The 24,405-nt window shown below is 43.4% G+C and overlaps 1 protein-coding gene across 2 annotated transcripts in view; it reads right to left on the bottom strand.

Moving 5' to 3' along the window:
- Positions 1-5,426: 5,426 nt before the first annotated feature.
- Positions 5,427-24,405, bottom strand: part of LOC126354795 (protein slit-like) — a 78,705-nt gene continuing 59,726 nt past the window's right edge. For both annotated transcript variants that reach the window (XM_050004707.1, XM_050004708.1), the window contains 2 exons: positions 7,192-7,434; positions 5,427-7,095 (listed from right to left, as the gene is read on the bottom strand). In XM_050004707.1, coding sequence (XP_049860664.1) covers positions 6,146-7,095; positions 7,192-7,432 — 1,191 coding nt within the window. In that variant the 5' untranslated portion in view covers positions 7,433-7,434 and the 3' untranslated portion in view covers positions 5,427-6,145. The remainder of the gene's footprint in view (positions 7,096-7,191; positions 7,435-24,405) is intronic.

The raw sequence follows: 24,405 nt of genomic DNA, 5'->3' as shown, positions 1-24,405 counted from the left end.
GAAAATATGTTATGTTAGAGCTCATTTTATTACTTCTCTTCAAATCACATTAATCATGGAATGGAAACACACAGCAAGAGAACATATGTGGTCCACAATAATTTTCACATAGTCTACTGCTGTCATGATGTCTTCAATTACTATCACAGGTCTCGTGGAAGGCCAGGCGGATGTTCCCTGTAGCATAACACTGGCCACACCTGCCCGCAACTATGCCATGGTACAAGTTTCGAGCAGCCATTCACTTGGACAATGACATACCCAGATACGACTATCAACCTGATGTAATGAGAAACGTGCTTTTCTGACTGAATAACGTGTTTCCACTGATCTGCAGTTCAATATCTACAGTCCCATGTCCATTGCAATTGTAAGTAATTATGTTCCTGGATCAACATGGGACTCTGGAGTAGACAGCCCTTACATGTTCCTAAGTTCAGCAATGTGCACTGAATATTGTCCTCTGAAACACTTGGGCTGCACTTCATTCTACTCTTGTCATCAAATCTGTAACAGATCAATGCCTATCACGCTCTTTGCAGAGTGGGCATGTCTCTGAATTTCACGTTCTGTGACAATGTCCAGCACCTTCTTTCCTGCTTGTGGTTTCACAGTACTTCAAGCGCTTGTGATAGATACTCTTAACAGTAACCTGTGCACACCTTTGCTGTTTCTAAGATGGTCATTGCCAGGCACTACCCAATAAAAATCTGTCACAGGCTTAGTTGTTTCACAGGCTTTTTTTTTGCGCCCATCTGCGTCTCATTATTTCCACTACAGGTATATAGGCTGTTACAAAAAGGTATGGCCAAACTTTCAGGAAACATTCCTCACACACAAAGAAACAAAATATATTATGTGGACATGTGTCCGGAAGCGCTTACTTTCCATGTTAGAGCTCATTTATTACTTTTCTTCAAATCACATTAATCATGGAATGGAAACACACAGCCACAGAATGTACCAGCGTGACTTCAAACACTTTGTTACAGGAAATGTTCAAAATGTCCTCTGTTAGCGAGGATACATGCATCTACCCTCTGTCGCATGGAATCCCTGATGCGCTGATGCAGCCCTGGAGAATGGTGTATTGTATCACAGCCATCCACAATACGAACACGAAGAGTCTCTACATTTGGTACCAGGGTTGTGTAGACAAGAGCTTTCAAATGCCCCCATAAATGAAAGTCAAGAGGGCTGAGGTCAGGAGAGCGTGGAGGCCATGGAATTGGTCCGCCTCTACCAATCCATCGGTCACCGAATCTATAGTTGAGAAGCATACAAACACTTCGACTGAAATGTGCAGGAGCTCCACAGTGCATGAACCACATGTTGTGTCGTACTTGTAAAGGCACATATTCTAGCATCACAGGTAGAGTATCCTGTAAGAAATCCTGATAACATGCTCCATTGAGTGTAGGTGGAAGAACATGGGGCCCAATCAAGACATCACTAGCAATGCCTGCCCAAACGTTCACATAAAATCTGTGTTGATGACATGATTGCACAATTGCGTGCAGATTCTCGTAGCCCACACATGTTGATTGTGAAAATTTACAATTTGATCACATTGTAATGAAGCCTCATCGAGAAACTAAAATGAGCTCTAACATGGAAATTAAGCATTTCCAGACACATGTTCACATAACATCTTTTCTTTATTTGTGTATGAGGAATGTTTCCTGAAAGTTTGGCCGTACCTTTTTGTAACACCCTGTATAATAAAAATTGCTTCTCAAATACTTGATACAATTTTTTTCAAAAACATAATGAAAATATTTTTAAAACCAGTACCACCTACCACTCACTATGAAACCTGGAATGTCCACTATTGGGCAGTAGGGCCCAAGTTGACTACCACTGTTATATACAGCACATCTTTCCTGATAACTGCCATGGATCTCAGGATAATGGATCTGTGTTAAACGTGCAGTACACAAGCCTCTCTATCCTCTTTGCTGCCATTCACTTTCATAATGGAATCTGTGATCATATTGCATTGTCAACAACACAGGTAATAAAGGAGAAAAATAAATTTGAAGAGACCCACTTGTGAAGAAGATGAAGAAAAAAAACTGGAAGCAACTACTGATCTTTTTTCATTAATGCATTGAGCCAAAATATGTGCGATAAAGCTGTCACTATGCAAGAATCAAAGTACTGTTAGAAACTAATTTAAGACAAAAGTGTAGATCCACATAGAAACAACTGGTGTTCAAAATATGTTTGAGAGATCAGAGAGTTCCATCAGAAAACTTCCAATAGTGTGTATTAAGATAGTTTATGTCACAAAAGAAATGTTTAAATACCGATTTACAACTAGCAGAAGTCTGTGACTGTAAAATGATTCCATAATACCTGCTACCAGTTAAGAAAATGACATTGTCAGTGGTGAATAATTGGCTATCTCTCTCCATTTATATTTTTGTGATAACATTCACAAAAACATTTGAAAATGCAGTTACTGGTTTCATTCACTCTGTGGTCATTGCCAGACTGTCTAAATGCATGTGCAGTGAATGATGACAAAGTTTCTGTTGCTTTGTCAAAGTAGTTAAATATGTTGTTATATGAACTGAACAATTAAACAGGGACTTTTACTTAAGGTGATACATTGTGCAATGGCCTCTGTTTCAGAATTTCAAGATCTGAGCACAATGTAGAAAAAAATGTTATGTGAAAGAAGTGCTGCTACTTCCACTAGACTGGTGAGTCACAGACAAAAGCTGCTGACTGATTCTATGAGTAGCATAGCTATAGCCAAACTATTAGCTCAAATTTTCTAAGTAAAAATAACTTTTTTTTTAAAATTTCGGTGATGATATTGGGGTTTTGACACACGATGGACTATGGACTGCTAAAGAAATGTTAACTACTCCTGGTAAAATCAAATGGTAAGATAAGTGGTTGTGAAGAAAGAGGGGTAATTTGTTTTTCAAGGGTTTGTGGGAAGGATTTAAAGTAATTTGGATGTGTGTGCAGTGGAGAGTGGCTGCTGATGAGTGGATAGGAAATAAGGGTATTGATAGTTGGGCTTTGAAATGTGGAGGGATCAGTGAGGAAGAAACAATAGATGGTAAGAAAAGTAGTTGTGTGCATGTACTACTGGATCAGAAAGTGGGAGTTTTGTTGTTGTTGTTGTTGATGATGATGATGATGTTGATGCAGAGACAGGTTTCAAAGGTGAAGAGGTGGGTGTATAACTTGGTTGAAGCCTGCAGCAATCCTGGTTCATGAGGAATTGTCTTGTACTAAGAGTCTGCTGGTCAAGATTGCTGCATGTGTAGGATTTTCATATTTCTTTTAGGAATCTTAGAAAGGACTGGAACTTGATAAACTGCAAAAGATGCATACAGGTGAGAGTAGTGGGTTGTGGAATATAATGTGGAGAGCATGACATTCCACAACTACAAGGGAGGAGCAAAATTTCAGGTATTGTTTGCAAAGATAAGGCTTTTATACATGTGAGCTATATTGAAGGCCCTAATATGTATGTTTGGCCTGTTGGTAGTTTTGCTATGTGGTTTAAGACACTGTCTTGATTTAGCTGGTCTGCCATTTGTGACTGCACTAATGTCTAGCCCATTGCTACATAAGACAGTGTTTTTGCTGTTGGGTAACATGTGAAGAGAGTGCTTGGTAAGCTTGTACAGTTTAGACCATGCTAAGCACCTGTAATCTGTAGTAGATTTGACTGAATAATGCAGGGTCTCCCACATAAAACATGACTCCTCACATACCAGTTAATCATCTATAATGGAATTGCATGTGAAATGTCAATACTGCCTCAAAAGTTGGTTACACTGCATTTTATCAGAATGTTCAGTGCAGCTCTGTGTTTGTGCATCAGTTGTTAAGAGGAGCTCGTAATGTTGAGTTGTTAAATAAATGGGGCAGTTTGCCTAAGGACAGCGAATTGATATTGTGAACTCTTTTGTAAAGACAGGCACTATCAAGGAATGTTACAAAATGTTTAAAGTGAAGTATCCTGTTAGTAAACTCCCCAGGACCACCATTATTGAAGATCTGTACAAGAAATGGAGGGCTGTAGAACCCATTCAAAATGTGCAGAGCAATAGGCAACCGATAGTGACAGCCCCTGTCACAATTCACATGGTCATTAAAAGAAGTCCCTGCAATCAGTAAGATCATCGCAGCAGGTTGGTGAATCACATACATCATGTACTGAAAGATATGATTAAAAGTGAGTGTGGTTCCAGAGTTGAAATTTCAGGACCGGGGGCAAAAAAAATTCACTACTGTAACTGCTGTTAATATCAGTTACTAACAGTAATTGGATGCCTTGCTTTACTTCATGTCAGGTCAGGCCTGGTTTCATTTGTCAGGTTATGTATATTCCCAGAATGTCAGATATTGCCTGCAGGACAACCCACATATTGAACATGAAGAATCTCTCCACTCGGAGAAGATAGGTGTGTGGTGTGTGTTGTCTGTCACACCTTAAAGAGTGTTAGATATCTGGAGATCTTTGATTCTTACTTTGCACAATTAACATATGCAGAGAAGTTGGTGCAGTATTCCAACAATATGGAGCAATAGCTCACACATCCAGCCAAAGTATGGCTCACATCATCAACATGTTCCCTGAAGACAGACTAGTCAGCAGAGGCCTCTGGCACACAGGGTCTGCAGACTCAACATTGTATGATTCTTATTTATGGGACACACTAAAAAGCAAAGTATATGTTGTCATTCCTCAGGCAATAATGATTTTAAATGTAAAATTACTAGAGAACTTAGCAACATTATGCGTGCAGAATTACAGGGTGGTGTTAACATCATCACATGAAGTCAGTGGTGCCTGCATGCCCATGGCAACACTTCAAGTATCTCCTGTAAACAGGTAACTGCCTTTCTTTAAATGTTACTACTATTTTGTAATTAGTTCGTTGTTGCTTAAATCTTGGGCGTAAGCTGCTCATATTTTTTGTGGGACACTAGAAATTTGTGGGGTTGGGGGGAATGGGGAGGAGGGTGGCATGGTGGCACTAGACAGTGTTACTGACACGCTGCCAGCCACATGTGAATATGATCTATATGTACCTGCAAACCAGTGAGCACACAGTGTTGGAGAAACAACTGTGACTAGCCCTCAGCTGGCCGACTCACTGAAACAGATACCACATTGTAGCTATAACAAAAGTATAGTATTCCTGCCAGAATGGATTTTTACTACCTCCTTCAATGCGTATACAGATCCATCAATAAATGCAATGCATTCAAAAGGTGTTCTTACCAGTTATACCTCCGCTGTTAACCAGTTAATCTCAGGAAATATCAGAGTGGCAGAAGTAACTGAGGTGAGCATTTTTCAACTGTAATTTTCTCAAGCACTGGGAGAGGAACAGTGCTGGATGGAAAATAGTTCGAAAATAGTAAAAGGGTCAATATGATCACATAAGGAGAATTTTGCAAACATTTATTTGTAACAAAATATTTTGCCTTTGTACAACAACTAGTAAATATTTAATTCATTTACAGTCAAGATAACACATTTTACATGAGCATTTTGTACATGAACATATTGGTTTCATATTTTGACTACTAAGAAACAAGCAAGTGATCTTTGACATTCTTTAGAAAATTTGTGAATTCTGACATTAATCAATTTTATTTATCGATATGGTCTATAGTGACAAACTGTGCATTCGGATATACCAGTAATAATGAATGTCAAATGTACTAGCTCACGTTCATTTTCTACTTCTCGTAGCCATTTCATCATGCTTTGTTATCCCTAGGTACCATATAGAAGAAAGACGGACGAGAAAATGAATTTGTGGGTCAACTGCCCAGAAAGGAAATGGAAGATATAAAAAATATTGTTTTTGGTTGAGTGAAACTGCAGATAAGATGCCAGGACAAGACATCATATTTGGAAGTCACGATAAATGTCACTCAAGAAACCATATTGAGGTCTGCATGTGGCATCTCTGAAAGAGTGGGAGTTATTAAGGGCTCAAGATCTCTTGTGATCCTTTGTTTCAGAACAGCTTTGTGCTGAGGATAGAGTGATAAAACACCACAGAAGTTGGCAAACGTGCAGGTAAAGTAAGGGAAACAGTAATACAACACAGTGTTCAGAGCTGTGATTTTTAGAGAGTATTTGTAACATTAACCATTCTCATGGTAATGGTGGATAGTATTCGGTCTCATCAACACAGTGCAGCACCTCCAAGAAATTCCAGGAATGCGTGGTGCCATTGTTAGGGGCAATGCACTTGGCGTCCACGTGGACTGCCTGCTGCTTGAACCAGCGCCAGAGGGATTTTGTGCTGCAGTCGCACACCAGTGGGTTGCCATTCAGTTTGATGTAGCGCAGGTAGTTGAGCCCGGAGAAGTGTGACAGTCTCAGCCAGGTCAAGCGGTTGCCACTCAGGTTGAGGTAGCGCAGGCCTCGCATGTCGCGAAACGCGTCCAGTGCCAGGTAGGTGATGTTGCACTGGTCGAGATCCAGCCACTCGAGCTGCTGCACCATCAGCAGCGGCCCGTGCTCCAGCTGCAAGGGGTTACCTGTCAGGTCAATGTGGCGAAGGTCCCTGTTGCCTACAAAAATGAATGGGGACAGTTTGCGGATGCGGTTTCCAGACAGCTGCAATAGTGCCAGGTCGTGGAGGCCCCGGAAGGCATACAGCCCGACCGTCTCGATGGCGTTGTCATCGCAGATGAGGCTGGTGAGCTTGGTGAGGCCCAGCTCTGCCAGTTCGTCATCGGCGATGGCGGTCAAGCGGTTGTGGCCCACGTCCAGGTAGGTGGTGCGTGGATCGAGCCCCTCAGGGAAGGCCACCAGCCCGGCCCGTGAGCAGTGCACCTCCAGGTTCTCACACTTGCAGCCGGCCGGACAGATGGGTTCGGGTTTTGGTTTTGTGGGACGGACAGTGCGAGTCTCCGGCATCGTCGTGGCTTCTGTGGTGACGGTGGACGGGTTCTTGTTGTGTGCACTCAGCCTCTTGCTGCCTCTCTGGACTGCTGAGACACCAGCTGCATTACGAGCGATACAGCCGCGGGATGTAGTGACCGGGCGCAGGTCTGTCGTGGCAGCAGTAGGGCGTTCCGTGATGCCATCTCGATCCACTGTAACAATGGTGGGGTTAACACCTGTAACATCCTGTACTTTGCTGGTAGTGGATGGAATATCAGTGAGGGTAGATAGGGCCATGTTGGACGTACCTCCTTCTCCAGAGTGGGCTTGTTGATTTGTGGTCGGTGCATCCAGATCCACCGTGAAGCTGTCTTGCTCTGCCGTGGGGCTCTCTCCAATTTGAGGTGCGCCATATGGAATTGTACTGGTGGTGTCAGCAGCAGGGCCCGTTGTGGTGGTAGGTGGGGCACCACTCGGATTGGCTGTCACGAGGAGCCACTGAACTGCAAGAGACAGCAAGAAGGCAAACACCGTAGATGGTGCCTCCATATCTGAAACAATATCACAAGATTCATTTAGCCTTGTGACTTCAATATACAAATTTTCATGTCTTTTCGCAATGTACTAAAACCATTAGGGACACACAGATTTTCAGATTGTGTCAATTAACATGAATGTTCTTGAAATTCAAATACTTTTATTGTAATTACAGTACATCAATCTTATTTGAAATTTGTGATCTACATAGGATACTCCAGAATGCAAGTATCAAAGGACATATACAGGGTATAATGGGTATAAGCCCGGGAATTTATATTGGTGACAGAGGACGGTGTACTGAACAATGTCACATCTGTATTTACATTATTACCACACTAATAATTGTAGCCATTACAAGTCATATATTTTTAGGTTGCTCAGTACCTCCAGGTACATGTGGCAACAGCAAGCCATTAATGCTTACTTTTCCCTTGATAGCAGGTCAACTGCTGAAGTGTGGGTGCAAGGATGCAAAAAAGTTAGTTTGTAATATGTTCCATCGATCATTTTGTGCCGGCCAGAGTGGCCAAGCGGTTCTAGGCGCTACAGTCTGGAACCGCGCGACCGCTACAGTCGCATGTTCAAATCCCGCCTCGGGCATGGATGTGTGTGATGTCCTTAGGTTAGTTAGGTTTAAGTAGTTCTAATTCCTGGGGGACTGATGACCTCAGCAGTTAAGTCCCATAGTGCTCAGAGCCATTTGAACCTTTTTTTTAAATCATTTTGCATGATGGATTGCAATGACGTGGAACAACTTGTTATACATTCACATTGAAAATTAATTAATTTGTACATAGTCACATTTTGAACATTACTTTTTTACTGAAAGTCATAGTCCGCTTAGTGGTGTATTATGACTGTGCAGAAAACATCAGGTTGTAAAGTTTATGACTTTTTTGTGGGCAGACTGTTTGATGCATAGGAAAAACAGCCAACCACTGGTGTGTGTACATATAAAGTACAACATACAAAAATATCTGCACTTATAACAGGCACTCTGTGTATATATTGTAGTTAGCCAGCAGATGCAGGCAACCCAAAATATCTACAGAATGAATAAATATACTGATATGCCATTATCACTAAGTTTTAATGGGCCATATATATTTCAAATGTCATGTACATGTTGTGCTGTGCAGAGTACAGAGTAATAGGCCTCAAATGCAGTGGTAAAGACACAAACAATACCTGAGTTCTGTGTTTCCTGGGGCAGACGTTTGTGGGGCCATGTTTCCTGGAGATACGCCAGTGGTTTTCAGCACTGTTATCTTGTTACTATTTGATTATGTTTCAGTTTTGAAGTTGTCTTGCATGTATCATAAAAACGAACATGAGGCACTTGCGCAATGGAATATGATAGAGGCAATAAAAATGATAAGCAGCAAAGCAATGTCACGTACCATGTAATAAGTTGAACAAGAGAGTTCAATGAGAAATAGAGATGCAGTAGGTGGTAAAAAAATTATGTGAAGTTTATGGAATGTAATCATTAAACCACAAGTGCAATAAGGCCTTGATTATGTTTTTGAAATGGGAAAGTGATTTTATGGATTTACAGTGAATGATCAATGGAAATTGGCACCTGCCCGGATACGTGTGCGTATTAAAGCATTACTTCCAGGAGATAGCCCATCTCCGAACAGAATCTGCGTGGTGGATTAACAGCCAGGGTCTGTGTGCTGGTTAGTGTACGAGTACATGATGAAAGACCCCCAGGATGCCGCAAAGTTACTACTTATTAAAGAACAAAACAAAACTGAAATACCGATCGACTAGAAGCATTAGCAAAGATGTTAATTATGAATGCGCGGTAAGGCGCAGACAAACAAAAATATTTTTTCATTCACTTTTTTGTACAATTTTTTGTTTTAGACACACACTGTCGCTCTCGTATGTAGAAGGACGATGAGGATGTGCGATTTTAGATTGAAGTATTGCGATCTTGAAGTATCGTATGTGTGCATGAGTAATATGATGTTCAAAAACAGTATAAAGCATTTATTTAATGAAGTGAAGAGGAAAATTATAGGAAGAGGATTTTCGTGATTACGACAAGCGTCGGTGTTCCCGGAGTCCGCTGCCTGCAAATTCAACTAAAAAGTAAGCGAAGGCTGGTCGCCAAGAAAAAGTAAGATAAGCACAGACATTTTAATAACGCAATCATATTCAATTATGTTTACTTAAATTTTTTATATTACAACTGTCGACCTGTGTGCGAGGGCTTAGAGGCAACGGTCGTGAGTGGTGTTTGTTAATCATTGTTACAGCAATAAATTTCTATGACATTGTTATGAATTATAAAAACTAATTGCCTTTATTTTCTGTTTGCATGACTCACGACGGGGAGCAAGTAACGCAAAAAGGCAAAATTGAGGAGAAAATTTTTGAGAGGACTAAGAATTGGACCCAGGTCACGTAAAATTTTCCGTAGTAAGCTGTTTTATTCGGCGCTGCAAAGGTAGGACGGCTATGCAAATTGCTTGTATGCGACTCTTTTGATGTAGATAGAAACCTTTATATCACTATTCTCTTCCTTGAATTTTACTGATTGGCGAAAAATTTACTGGAGTTTTTCAGTGTGATACACATTGTCAGTAAAACATAAAGAGTTGTTACACAATAGTTTGCACGTTATAATAATCGTAAAGCAAGCATTACATTTATCAGTTGTAATAATTAGCGTATGAAATTTTAACATTTTTGTGGAATTTCTATTTCTTGAATATTCATATAACACGGTCGAAAAGTATATACCCATTGTTGATAGTGAAAACGAAATCAACCAAGATGGCGTAGAATTGCGAGATCTAACAATTGAAGTTCAGGTACCATGCATGCCCACTGCAGAAGGTTCAAGTAGATCATAGAAGAGTGTCGCAGGAGTGACAAATGATGGTGACGCTCCACAACAGAATAACCTGGACGACATAAAGTTTACCACTGAAGAGACAATGTGACGCATCTACCAAAGCGACATACCACTCGTGAATGAAACGTCGGAGAGCTATCCAATTATGATTCTTGATAACATGTTACAAACACCACTTGTCACAACACAAAACATTAACTTGGGAAGTACAGCGGACAGCAACCACATTAGTAAAACTGACGCACTGCTGTAGCAGTTATTATACGAGGGCTGTCCAGAAAGTAAGTTACGATTGATCGCGAAATGAAAATCACAGTGAAAATCAGAAATATTTCATTTGTAACAGTTAGCTACACTTTTCAGCTGCTTCTCTACGTAGTCGCCGTTCTGACTCAGACATTCGTCGTAGCGTTGTACCAACTTTCCAATACCCTCATCATAGAAGGCAGCCGCCAGTGCTTACCGCCAATTCTCTACGCTGGCCTAAAGCTCGTTGTCTGTGCCAAAATGTTGTCTTCATAGCCAGCGGTTCGTTTGCGCAGAGATGAAACTCAGTGGGAGACAATTACGGGCTGTATTGTGGGTAACCAAACATTTCCAATTGAAACGATGCAGGAACATCTTCATTGCCCCTGCAGGCTGAGAATTGTCTTGAAGAAGAAACCGCACGACAGTTATGTAATGTTGGTTGCATAGCTTCGGGGGAAAATTCTCACCAGGCCCTCGTACTTGGCGGGAGACACTATTTTCTATAACATCTTTACGCGCTCACTAAGAGATCAGGAATGAAAAGAGCGACATAATTCTACCGAGAGTCATATTAGAGACACTGCCGAACACATCTTTGGAAAGCTTGATCGGATTTTCATAGTCGTTTCCATTTCGCGACCGATCGTAACTTACTTTCTGCACAGCCCTCGTATAATATAAATACCAATCTCAGCCATATGAAACAAGATATGAATACCCAAATTGATAATTTGACACAAGTTATGAACACGGTAAAACAGCGACAAAAAACTGTTACACAAGATCTAAATGCAATGAAACAAGAACAAGTATTCAAGGATTTGCAAAACACGGTCTCTCAGAAATTCGATTACTCAGCCAAAAATTTTCGCACTACAACAGATGAAAACTTGAATGATATGAAAACATACGTAAAGCGTGAAGTACTTTCTGGAGTTAACAGTAACATTACGGAGGTAACACAGAAGGTAGATTCTTTTAATGACCGCCTCTGTCGAGTAGAACAACAGATAAAGAAAATCAGACGCAAACACAAACATTGAAGCCACACAAAACTAATTAATTTTGACAGCAAAACAGATAATCACTGTCGTTAACAGACTAAACAGACTACGAAGGTGTACCTCTAACTGTAGAAGAGGTAACGTTAAGGGTAGCGACATTAGAAGTTGACTCAGCATGTGCTAAGAAGGAGAGAGAGAACATTAATGAAAATCTGAGTGATAATCGTTAGTCAAGATGAAGCAGGTACGTTAGATAAGGTTACTACTAATGCAGAGAAGTTAGTAACGGATTGCAAGTTATACACAGATGTAGCAGAAAAGGCTATTCAGAGTAAAGAAAATGAAATCGTGAAGAAGGTAAACATTAACCCACAAGCTGCGGAAAATAGGATCCGCAATCTGTTAGAAGAAAGTATTACCATATCTCGAACTGTGCATGTAAATAATACACAGGCTACAGTGAACAACCCACAACCTGTCGGTATTTATCCACAAATTGTCACGAGCAGGTACCAGTGACAGTTGTAGAGTGCAAATAGTAAACATACCCATAACTCCGATACCTGAACAATTACCAACCGGAATTACAGGTAACTACAACAACCACATAAATACGACCGAAAGTACGACGTGTCTATCAATTACTTTTACACACGAAGGTTTGCTGAGACATCGACTGTTTCCTGCGGAAGGTAAAAGCATGAATCCAGTAGTATTTATCAGTGCTTTCCGTCATGTATTTCCACGCAACTGGACGGAAGCATGGAAAATCAGATTTTTCGTGGGCTGTACGCAAGGTGATGTGCTTTTATGGGCAACTGAAGTGGCCGAACGTTGCAGCGCTTATATCCAGTTTGAACGAGCTTTCTTCGACAAGGACTGGTCTGAGGCAGTGCAAGAAAGAATCAGACACGAGGTTTTCAACCCCGCGCCATTCGACGCCAAATATGGTAGTCTACGTGGATACTTTGAAAAATACCTGAACAAGAGACGCTACTGGACGAACCCAGTATCACAGGTAGACGTGTTAAAAATTTTAGAATGTCGTTTATCTCTGCATATTAGAGAAAAATTAGTCAGAACGCCAGCGCATGATACTGAATATTTTTTGTCAGTACTTGATTCTATCGACTTAATCTACACTATTGGCCATTAAAATTGCTACACCAAGAAGAAATGCAGATGATAAACGGGTATTCGTTGGACAAATATATTATATTAGAACTGACGTGTGATTACATTTTCTCGCAATCTGGGTGCATAGATTCCGAGAAATCAGTACCCAGAACAACCACCTCTGGCCGTAATAACGGCCTTGATACGCCTGGGCATTGAGTCAAACAGAGCTTGCATGGCGTGTACAGGTACAGCTGCCCATGCAACTACCTAATGCGATGGTCTAGCTGTGGAATGCAATATAGCACTGACTCTGCTCAGCAAGGATTCGGAAGGTCTCTGGTAGGTTTTATAGAGATACCTCATGATGTAGATGCACAGTTCATGTGAATTTGGGGCCATGGGCTTGTGAGTGTGGAGCTGGTGCACTATAGTGTTCCAGTCGTTTACATTGGTTTTAGATATGGTTAATTTGATGGCTAAGATATCGTCAGTTAACTACCATTCTCCTCAAAAAACATGGAATGATTCTGATCTTCTCACATGGACCTGCTGGAAGATTGCATCGCCTTTCAAAAGGACATCAAGTGTGAAGGGATACAGGTGTTAGCATAGGCCTTAGCTGCCATGGTGCCTTCGATTACTATAGGGTGGTCAAAATAAGAAGTCCCATGCTTTATAATCGACTTACAGAAGATTCCCTTGTTTATTGTAATTACAGAGTAGCAAATAACTGTTATGAAAGACAAGGCACTGAACATTCAATAGGTCAATAGTTTGTTAGTTATAGGTGGTGCTGAAAATGTTCACCATTAACTTTAATACTCGATCAGCTCATCTCAACATAATTCATTTGCTATTATTTCCGCAATCGCATTGCGAATATTTGTTTTCAGCTCTTCTGTTGTATGCGTTTTGTTACTGTAGACTTTACCCTTTAAATTACCCAACAAATAAAAATCACAGGTAGACAGATCGGGCGATCTGGAGGCCATAAATCTGCTCCGAAAGCTTCATGGACGCACACACTCGTTCTTCCTCAGTTAGCTGCGCTATGAATGGTTGCAACTATTCCGTTACACATACCTGAGAGTTCACGGTGTTGTTAAAGAAATTGGGGCCTACAATCTGTTGGCCTTAAAATTCACACCTAAAGCCTAGTTTCAAATAGTGAAGAGGTACCTCAAAGCGTCCCTTGGGATTGTTAACAAAGAGCGTGTGTTTTGAGAGGTCACGTTCCCGCTAAGGTGAAACCATGATTCGTCTGAGTTGAAGGGGAGATTTGGGTCTAGATGACCATCAGCGACATGCATGAGTAATCAGTCACGATAGTGTTGTTGTTCTTGTTGCTGCTGCTGCTGCTGCTGTTGCCTCCCTCCCGCTCCGTTGGGAGGATAGACATCTAGTGCTTTCCGTGGACTTTTTACCATAGTCTCATGAACACATTCAGTATTTTCCAGTGAACAAACTTTCTTTAAACAGTTATGTTTGGCGTTAGTTACTGAATCTGTTGCTCTAAATTTAGTGATTAGTTTGTGCACAAAACTTTTTGCAGGACCAGCTCGGTCTCGCTATTTTATTACGAAACTTTCATTTCACATTTTAAACGATTTAGATCGAAAAAAAGTTTCAACAGTAAACATGCTTTGTTCGATTGCAAAAGGTATTCTGCAGAACTGTATTCACAAGCTGTAAACTGATTATTGACAACGCAGCACTGATCACTATCACATAACTACGATCGAGTGTCAGCCTAGCGTTAAGAAAGCGCGCGCGCGCACACACACACACACACACACACACACACACACACACACACACACACGCGCGCGCGCGCGCGCTGCAAACAGATTTCCCAATACCCCTTCTGGGTGGTCACGTAACATTTCTAGTTGCCGAGTTCCCAATTCCGCAATCTATTATCGCTTTCTTGTAAACGCAACCCGTTATGAAAAGTGCTTGGGCTGTCAGGTTTCGTTTTGTTTTCAAAATTTTTTGGCTAATATGGCCGGAGTGGCTTTTATGCATTGAAGTATAAGTAGTGGCCTTTTGTACATTGAAGGATAAGTAGAAATATCAGATTGAGGCTGTTTACACTTCGTCTAATTGGGCAGAAATAGCAATTCTTCCAACTAAATCAGACACTGAAACAGCTGTTTTACAGGCGCCATATTCAACTGGGCTAACAACTGTGATTCAGATATTTAACAGGTAAACACCGACAGCGAAAAATTGCTTCCGAAATTCGCTTTTCGTCTTTCGAAAGATGTGTTGCGTGTAAATGTAATGACAGATAGCTTCAATTATCACGTTTACTATAACACGAGACCTCGTTTATCTTGGCCACCCTGTACAGTACTACAGTTGTTGTTGTTGTGGTCTTCAGTCCTGAGACTGGTTTGATGCAGCTCTCCATGATATTCTATCCTATGCAGGCTTCTTCATCTCCCAGTCCTTCTGAATCTGCTTAGTGTATTCATCTCTTGGTCTCCCTCTATGATTTTTACCCTCCACACTGCCCTCCAGTGCTAAATTTCTGATCCCTTGATGCCTCAGAACATGTCCTACCAACCGGTCCCTTCTTCTTGTCAAGTTGTGCTACAAACTCCTCTTCTCCCCAATTCTATTCAATACCTCCTCGTTAGTTATGTGATCTAGCCACCTAATCTTCAGCATTCTTCTCTAGCACAACATTTCGAAAGCTTCTATTCTCTTCTTGTCCAAACTATTTATCGTCCATGTTTCACTTCCATACATGGCTACACTCTAAACAAATACTTTCAGAAACGACGTCCTGACACTTAAATCTACACTCGATGTTAACAAATTTCTCTTCTTCAGGAACGCTTTTCTTGCCATTGCCAGTCTACATTTTATATCCTCTCTACTTCGATCATCATCAGTTATTTTGCTCCCCAAATAGCAAAACTCCTTTACTACTTTAAGTGTACAGTACTACAGGACCCGCTGAAACCCAGACGAATGTCTTCCGACCTCTACTGGCGTGCATTGGCTGTGTGGCGCGGTTCATGTTTTTAGCAGATGTTCACCTAAATGAAGGTGAATCCGGACACGACGATCGACCTAATGTAACAGGAAACGTGATTCATCTAACAGGCGACACGTTACTATTGATCCACAGTCCCGTATCAACGACCTCATACTCATTGCAAACCTAATTGGTGCTGTGGATGGGTCAACATGGAAAGACGTTGAGTAGTCTGTTGTCGAGTCCCAGGCTCAAAATTGAGTGCTAAACAGTATGTTCAGAACACTTTTGCCTGTACCAGCATTGTAATCTGTCGTCAGACCTGTCACAGATCACCCCGAACCTTGCTCAATGAAGCCTCAGATTGTCCTGTGCTGCGGTGAGACGCGGGCATCAAACATAATGTCACCTACCAAGGACGTAGCTAAAGATGGGGTCCAGGGTGCGACCCCCCACCTCCGAAATCACCTAAATGAAATTAAACACAACCCAGTTGCTATGTAGTGAAATTGAATAATATTTTGGATTTCTGTCATTCGACGAATGATATTTCCGAACTGGGGCAAAACTTTATTGTGGCGCCCCCTCCCTCCTCATCCTCGAGCATTTGAAGTAGGACGTCAAAAATTTAAAAAAAATCTATTTTTCAAACTATGTTCATTTTATATCACACATCTTTCTAGAGAGTTTAATATATACAGCATATACAATCGAGGAAATGTAAGACATGTTATCTAGTCTTAAGTGTGCCAAAGTACGGTGCCACGCTTCTTCACACAGCATTATTGTGTCACGCCTCTCTGTATTTCGCTCTGTGGAATTCAAACATGTATATTTTGTAATAGACGCCATCAAACCGATATTCAGGGCAGTGGAAATTAGTGTCCTGCTCCTAGATGGCCGGTTTGACATCCTACCCCCTTAAAAAAAACACACACACACATAATTAATACTGAGTGGGATTATTTGTGACCGGAAGAATAAGAATTCTCCAGAAAATTTGCACTCTTTATTAGCCATTAGCTAATAACTTTCTCTTCTGTCTAACACAAAATTAAATATACGAAACATAAAAGCAGTAAAGACAAGAGACAAGCAAGACAGTATACATTTCTTCGATCCTTAGGTCCCAGCATTTTCTCTCTCTCTCTGACCTTGCTACAGCTTTACAAGGTGTGTTTTTCTTTCTGCGAAAGAATCTATTACCTCAGCGTTAATGTAAGTCAACAGTGATAGTTGAAAATGTGTGCCCCGCTCGGGACTCGAAACCAGGTCTCCTGCATACATGGAGGGCGCTCTATCCATCTGAGCCACCGAGGACACAGAAGATAGTGCGACTGCAGGGACTTATCTCTGACACGCCTCCCGTGAGGCTCACATTCCCCACTTATTGCCCCGCACAAATTAAATACGAACAGTACCCAAGACTGGCGTGGTTTCTCGATTTGATTACGTGTATTTTGTCACTGTCTGCTAGAGAAAACGAAATAGACCTTTCTACTATTACAGCAATTGTAACACACGCCGTACTGTTTTGGCGTAAATTATCATTTTTATCGACCTCATTTATATAAATAACAAGACAGAATATAATTCACGAAGCACCAATATCAAAAGGCCTACCACATGCAAAAAGTTGAATGTTAGGAAATAGTTCATTTCATTCATATGTTCCAGTTTCTCAGGCATGAGATCGAAAAGTGATAGTAGTACGAAATTTTATATAAATCTAGTATCTTCATATTCCCATATAAATTGTGCGATATCCCTGTTTAGTCTCCTTCCTCGTTCTAACAATCTATCTTGTCATCGCTAGTTGTGTAACTACTCCTGACATTGTCAAAACTTATTCTCTGGTTAACTTCACTAAGCCTGCCAAAATCACCGGTGTAGTCATCCCGCATTTTATTCCGGGAACAGAATTAAGCGGCTGATAGCCAGGGACTGTTCAACTGGGCCTTCGTAATGTAGCGAGCTGGCAAAAATTTTCTCTCTAACTTTCACTTTCTTGGATACACCAAGTGGATATCTAATCTTTTTCACCTGCTGTTCCTGTTAGTCGTTTATTTCCACTTTGGTGGTCTGAATCAAGGGGTTTCGCGAAGAGTTATAACAAAGCTTTATCATTCGCACACCCAATCAACCAAATAAGCAAACAGCGATTGGTATTCACCCGTTCGGGTCAACTCGGCTCAGCTCGTATAGCCCCGTCCTCTTTTGTCCACGGGAAAGTCTTTTTATTTCTAGATGCGACGGGGATTCCCCAGGCAGAGTCATGATGTACACTATGCATTCATTCAAAAATCAGCTTATGATTCTTTCAGAAATCAACTTAGAATGTGTTCAAAAACCAACAGTTTGTTTCAAAATTATTTCAACAACAGATAGGCTGGCATATGCTGGATTCTAGGTGCTTTGTGAAACATTGTTTATTTTTCTTCTAGAATATGAATTTGGCGCCTCCTGAAAGTGCCGCCCGGGGCAGATACCCCGGTTTGCCGCCCTCTATCCGGCTCTGCCGATAGTAAATATCGCCACTGATAGATCTTACTGTAGATATATCGATAGCAGTATCAGTTATCGCCCCTCCCTACTTCATGCAAGACCAGTTTCTGTACATTAATGGTCTTCCTTGATCTCAGCTGTTGTTTTCTTAATCAGTTCAGCTCTTACTTGAAGTTGAATTAAATGAAACTGCTGCTGCTGAATGTTTTTGCACTGTGTGCTATTGTGATAATTTCTAATTATGGATGAGTTTATAACAAGAAAGAAGAGGAAAACAGATTCTGATTCGTACACTAGTGTTGTGGTAGTTAAAAATATGTAGACACTACTACAGTAGCCTCGTTACATATCTATAGCAGTTTAATATTAGCGTTATTTGCAGACTGCTAGAACTTTCAAAAGGAAACATCACTGAGCGCTATTATGTAATCAACACCACACTGTAAGCTGTAAGACGAAAATAGCAGAAACAGCAAGGAAAACAGCGGGCTCATAACATAGCTGAGAAACTTGCCCTGAACGTAATATGTTTTTGAACCATCGACTGCAATGTACATAATAAGATTTAATGTGTCAAACTGCATTTTTGCTCTTGGCTGCATTTAATATGTTTTGAAACGATGCTCTTTATTATTTTCAAACAATGGCCCAAAAGACAAAATATCACTCAGTATGGCCATGCATGTGGTACTCAAGTATAAAAACCATTTTGGGTGTGGAACTATGGAGAGAGATTTTTGGAGAGCAGAAGGGATATTGATGATAGCACATTCTACAGTTCATTCATTTCTTCGTTTCTGAAAAACGAGCTCCTTGGGAAAGATTTCTTTTTAATGTATTCCGACTAAGGAAACTTATGAACTTTTGTTGACTAAAGATAGCTACCTAAAAAGTTTGTTACACTTACTCTAAACTTTGCCATTGTCTGTGGTATCACTACTTTAAATCATTGTTGCCATACTAACAGGACAGCTGTGAAACCTATATCTTTGCTGTCACAAATATTTGATTGTTTCTTCTGAATACATTGTGATTTCTGAGGATGTGGTTTTGGTGGAACCAGAGAAAACAGCTGCCCCCCCCCCTCCCGAGTAAATTGTGGATTTTGCTTCTATACAGTACTGATGTGAGAACGTTACACGTTACAATGTATCTTGTTTCTGAGCATGATGTCTGACTGCCTCTGTAGCGTCCTCTCAGGTGGCTCAGCATTTAGTTGCTGGACACGGGCTTGGCGACCCCGGGGTCCCTGAGCTGGGGACTGGGAAGCGCCACCATTCCTCAATACCGTAAGCTCTGAGCGTCCTTCAACGACCACTGTAAGGCGTGACGGTGGGACGTTGTACGGTACAGAGTCCGGGGATCTTGGCTTAACTGTCTGGGCCGCGAGGATGGTATAAACCTCTATAAAAAACCCTCAATCTCAAGGTGTGCTGCGCACCGAGGAGACACATGGCTGTTGAGCTAGAACAGTTGATAGCGGGCGACCTCTGGGGAACCTGCTGCCCCCAGTTGTATTAGGCTTACCCAGGCAAGCGGGGCTCTATCTGGATGGACACTACTTCCCTAGCTGCTCGTGGGACCACCATGAAACAAAATACAAATAGTGCTCAAGCATGAGTCTCTAAAAATGAAAGTTCAATACTGTACAGTATGACCCCCAATCGATCCCTTCCCTGCCCACACCAGGGGAGGAACGGTGGTCTAAATTACCTGGTGAGACGTATTCTTCTCGATTTCTGGTTTGCAGCTGAGCAGATGGGGATTCGTTTCAGACCACAAAGCCTCAGTTTTTTGTGGAAAATTTAGAGGACAAGTTTGGAGAAGTTGAGGGCATGTCTAAAATGAGATCTGGAGCAGTACTCATACAGACAGCATCCCCAGCACAGTCATGGGCATTGCTTGCCTGTGACAAGCTCGGTGATGTTGCAGTCTCCATTACGCCTCAATATGGTTCATCGTGACCTGTTGTTGCAGTATGACGACGAGCTCTATGCAAATCTGGAATGCCGCGGTGTCCACTTTGTATGACGTAGCTTCAGGGGACCTATGATAGTAGGGTCGCCACCGGCGCCTCCAACTTGGCTTTTGAGGGAGACACCCTGCCCGAGAAGGTCAAGGTGATGATATATCAATGTGATGTTAAGCCTTACGTCCCTCCCCCCATGTGCTGCTTTAAGCGGTGGAGGTTTGGGCATATGTTATCGAGATGTGACGCCAACCCTACCTGTCGGCATTGTGGACATGCCTCCCACCCCAAAGTCCCATGTTCGCCGCCCCCTGTTTATGTCAACTGCGGACAGAAACATTCACCTTGCTCTTCAGTCTGCATGGTTTATCAAAAAGAACGGAAGATTATGGAGTATAAGACCTTGGACAGGCTCGCTAACACAGAGGCTAAATGCAAGTATGACCGACTTCACCCTGTGCGCATTTCATCGACGTTTGCTGCAGCAGCTTCGATGTCGCCATCCCTGGCGACGAGCCCCCAATCTCAGCCGCTTTTTGTGGGCCCTCCAGCCGAGGCGTCTATTCCTGCCCCCCAGGTAGTTGGGAAACACCCTCTTTCGTTGCTCCCCTGTTATCAACATCGAGAGTAACAACCCCTCCTTCTTTGGGTTCAAATGGTTCAAATGGCTCTGAGCACTATGGGACTCAACTGCTGTGGTCATCAGTCCCCTAGAACTTAGAACTACTTAACCCTAACTAACCTAAGGACATCACACACATCCATGCCCGAGGCAGAATTCGAACCTGCGACTGTAGCAGTCGCACGGTTCCGGACTACGCGCCTAGAACCGCGAGACCACCGCGGCCGGCCCTTCTTTGGGGACTTCAGTCCCCACCTCGGAGAAATGCCTGCTGCCTCCGGCTCCCCTCGCGCGGAAGGGATCGCTTGGTGACCTCCCTTACACAGTTGCTACCCCTCCAGATGTCAGTCAGTGGCTGAAAAAGCTACCACCTGAGGGCCGTAGGGCTTCCAGGTCTTCCTCAGTCCATGAGACTGGGTTGCAAAAGTCCACCCAGCCTGATAAACCGAAGGGCAAACGAGACCCTACCAAAAAGAAGAAAAAGCAAAAGGAGAAGGACATAGAGACAGAAAAGGAGTTCATCACCGCACCTGAAGATGATGTGGAGCATCTAGTGTCCCCTCAGGAGCTAGATGTTGCTCGACACAGAGCTCCTATGGAAGTTGATCAGGCTACTTCGCAATCGGTGGCGGCGAGCACTTCTAAGGCGTAACCTATCCCCACCCCCTCCAGGTTCTTTCATGTCTTCACAGTTGGATACTATTATTGTTCAATGAAATTGCCGTGGTTTTTTCCACTACCTTGCTGACTTGAAACAGCTTTTGTGCCACTTGTCTGGCCCTACAGGAAATTTGGTTTCCTGCCGGCAGACCCCAGGCAGAATATGACAGGGTGTAGAATAAGCCAGGGTGTCTGGGGGTGTCTGTGTTCATGTTCTTGCCACTGTTCCCAGTGCCACTTCACACGGCTCTCGAGGCTGTGGCTGTTTGAATCTGGGCAGGAATGGAGCTTACCGTCTGTTCCCTCTACCTTCCCACGGATAAGGTAGTCCTGCTTGCCGACCTAGCTGCCTTGTTTGCCCAGCTTCGCCCGTCATTCCTCCTTTTGGGGGACTTTAATGCCCACCACCCTTTATGGGGGACTTGTCTCGAGACAAGGTAGGAACGTTGAGGCTCTCTTGGCACAGCAGGACATTTGCCTCCTTAACACCGGTGCTCCCACATATTCTAGCTTGACTCATGGCACATATTCGGCCATTGACCTCTCTCTTAGTAGCCCAGGTCTTCCATACCTCAGTTGGAGGGTCCACGATGACCTATGTGGTAGTGACCACTTTCCTATCCTGGTTTCTCTTCTTCAATCCCAACCCCCTGACCAGCTGTCACAATGGTCTCTTTGTGGAGCTGTTTGGGCAGCCTACACCGCAGCTACTGTGGCCATCACTCCACTCCCTGGTGACATTGATTTGGCGGTGGACGAGGTCACTAATGCCATTGTTTCTGCTGCCGAGGCAACTGTTGCCTGCTCTTCCAGTACCCTAAGGCATAAGTCAGTCCCTTGGTGGACACCAGAGATTGCAGAAGCTATCTGGGACCACCGGCGAGCCTTGCAACGACACTGGCGACATCCTTCCCTAGAGAATCTGGTTGCCTTTAAATGGCTGGGGCCCGGGCTCGGCGGTTAATCCAGCGGAACAAACAGGACTGCTGGGAATGATATGTTGCCACCATAGGTTCCTGCACCTCCCCATCTCAGGTGTGGTCGTGGGTTCGGCGCATTTTTGGCTTTCGCCGTCATGCGTCTGTCCCTTGCCTTTCTCTTCAGAGTAGACTTTGTACTGACCCAATCGCTATTGCCGAACATCTGGCAGAGTACTTCGCTCGTATTTCCGCGACAGCAGGCTACAGCGCAGAATTCTGCGCCACTAAAGAGCAGGCTGAGCAACACGGTTGTCGTTTCGCACACACCGTTGGGAATGATACAACACCCCGTTTAGTGAATGGGAGTTCCAAAGTGCCCTTACAGCTTGCCCCGATACCTCCAAGGTCCAGACCGAATTCACAATCAGTTTCTTTGCTATCTCCCGGTGCACTGTCAGGTTGAATTACTCGCCCTGTTTAACTGCATTTGGACTGAGGGCGTTTTCCAAACTCGTTGGCAGGATAGCATTACCATCCCAGTGCTAAAACCTGGTGCAGATCCGCTGGTGGTTGATAGCTATCGCCCTCTTAGCCTTAACAACGTTATGTGCAAACTCCTGGAATGGATGGTGAGTCGGCGGCTCATGTGAATCCTCAAAGCTCGGGGCCTCCTAGCCCAGCAACAGGGTCGCTCAGCAATCGAAAATTTAGTCTCGCTAGAGTCAGCCATTCGTACGGCTTTTACTCAGCGAGATCTAGTTGCTGTTTTCTTTGATCTTCAGAAGGTGTAGAATACCACCTGGCGCCATCATATCCTTGCTACGCTCTACGAATGGGGCTTACGGGGTCCACTTCCGATTTTTCTTCGGAATTTTCTCTCCAATCGCTCCTTTCGGGTTAGAGTTGGCACATATTTTAGCTCTGCCCATATTCAGGAGAATGGTGTCCTGCAGGGCTCGGTTCTCAGTGTTCCCCTCTTTTTTTGTGGCGATTAATGGTCTTGCATGTGCGGTGGGCTCATTGGCCTGTTCCTCTCTGTATGCCGATTACTTTTGTCTTTATTACAGTTCCCTAAGCATAAGTGTCGCTGAACGGCAGCTGCAGGAAGCTATCCATAAGGCACATTTTTGGGCATCCAACCATGGTTTTCAGTTCTCAGCCTCTAACACCCCTAGTGATGCATTTCTGTCGTCGTCGAACGGTCCACCTCCATCCAGAGCTCTACCTTGCCAATGAACTCCTTCTTATTGAGGAGACGCATCGCTTCCTTGGCATGCTGTTTGATGCTCACCTCATTTGGACACCTCATCTTCGCGAGCTTAGACAACGGTTCTGGTGGCACCTCACCTTCGTTCGCTGCCTCAGCCACACTGTTTGGGGGGCTGCACGCACAACCCTCCTACAGCTCTATAAGGCTTTAGTCCAGTCCTGTCTCGACCACGGGAGCGTGGTGTACGACTCGGCAGCACCTTCAATGTTGCAAATCCTCGACCCAATTCTCCATTGTGGCGTCAGACTGGTCAGACTAGCCTTCTTGTAGAAGCTGGAATCCCTTCTCTACGATTCCGCCGACAACAGCTGCTTGCGTCATACATCGCTCGCGTCCATGCCGCGCCTGACTACCCGAACTACAGGCCCCTTTTCCGTCTTCAGCACTCCCCTCCCCACGACGGCGGCCTAGGTCGGGTCTCCCGATCGTGGTCCGCGTTCCTTCCCTTCTCTCGTCACTCGAGTCTTCTCCCCTTCCTCCATCCTTCTGGCCCTCTTCTTCTACCCCTCCTTGGTCCCTCCCTCGCTTGCGGCTTTGCTTGGATTTGTCCAGCCACTCCAAGTCCTCCGTTGCACCTGCCAGTCTTCGACAAAAATTCCTGGCCCTTTTTGCCTCGTTTCGCGATGCAGATGTATTCTACACCGATGGTTCTGTGGTCGATGGACGCATTGGGTTTGCTTTCATCGACGGCGACTACGTTGACCAGCATTCCCTGCCTTGTGGGAGCAGTGTTTTCACTGCGGAGCTGGTTGCTCTTTATAGTGCACTCGCTCGCCTTTCCTCCTGCCCTGGGGAGTCATTTGTCGCAT

Source organism: Schistocerca gregaria, chromosome 3, assembly GCF_023897955.1.
Source record: "Schistocerca gregaria isolate iqSchGreg1 chromosome 3, iqSchGreg1.2, whole genome shotgun sequence".
Classification (NCBI taxonomy): Eukaryota; Metazoa; Arthropoda; class Insecta; order Orthoptera; family Acrididae; genus Schistocerca; species Schistocerca gregaria.
The sequence above is the reverse complement of the archived record's forward strand: the minus strand, read 5'-3'. Positions and strand labels throughout refer to the sequence as shown.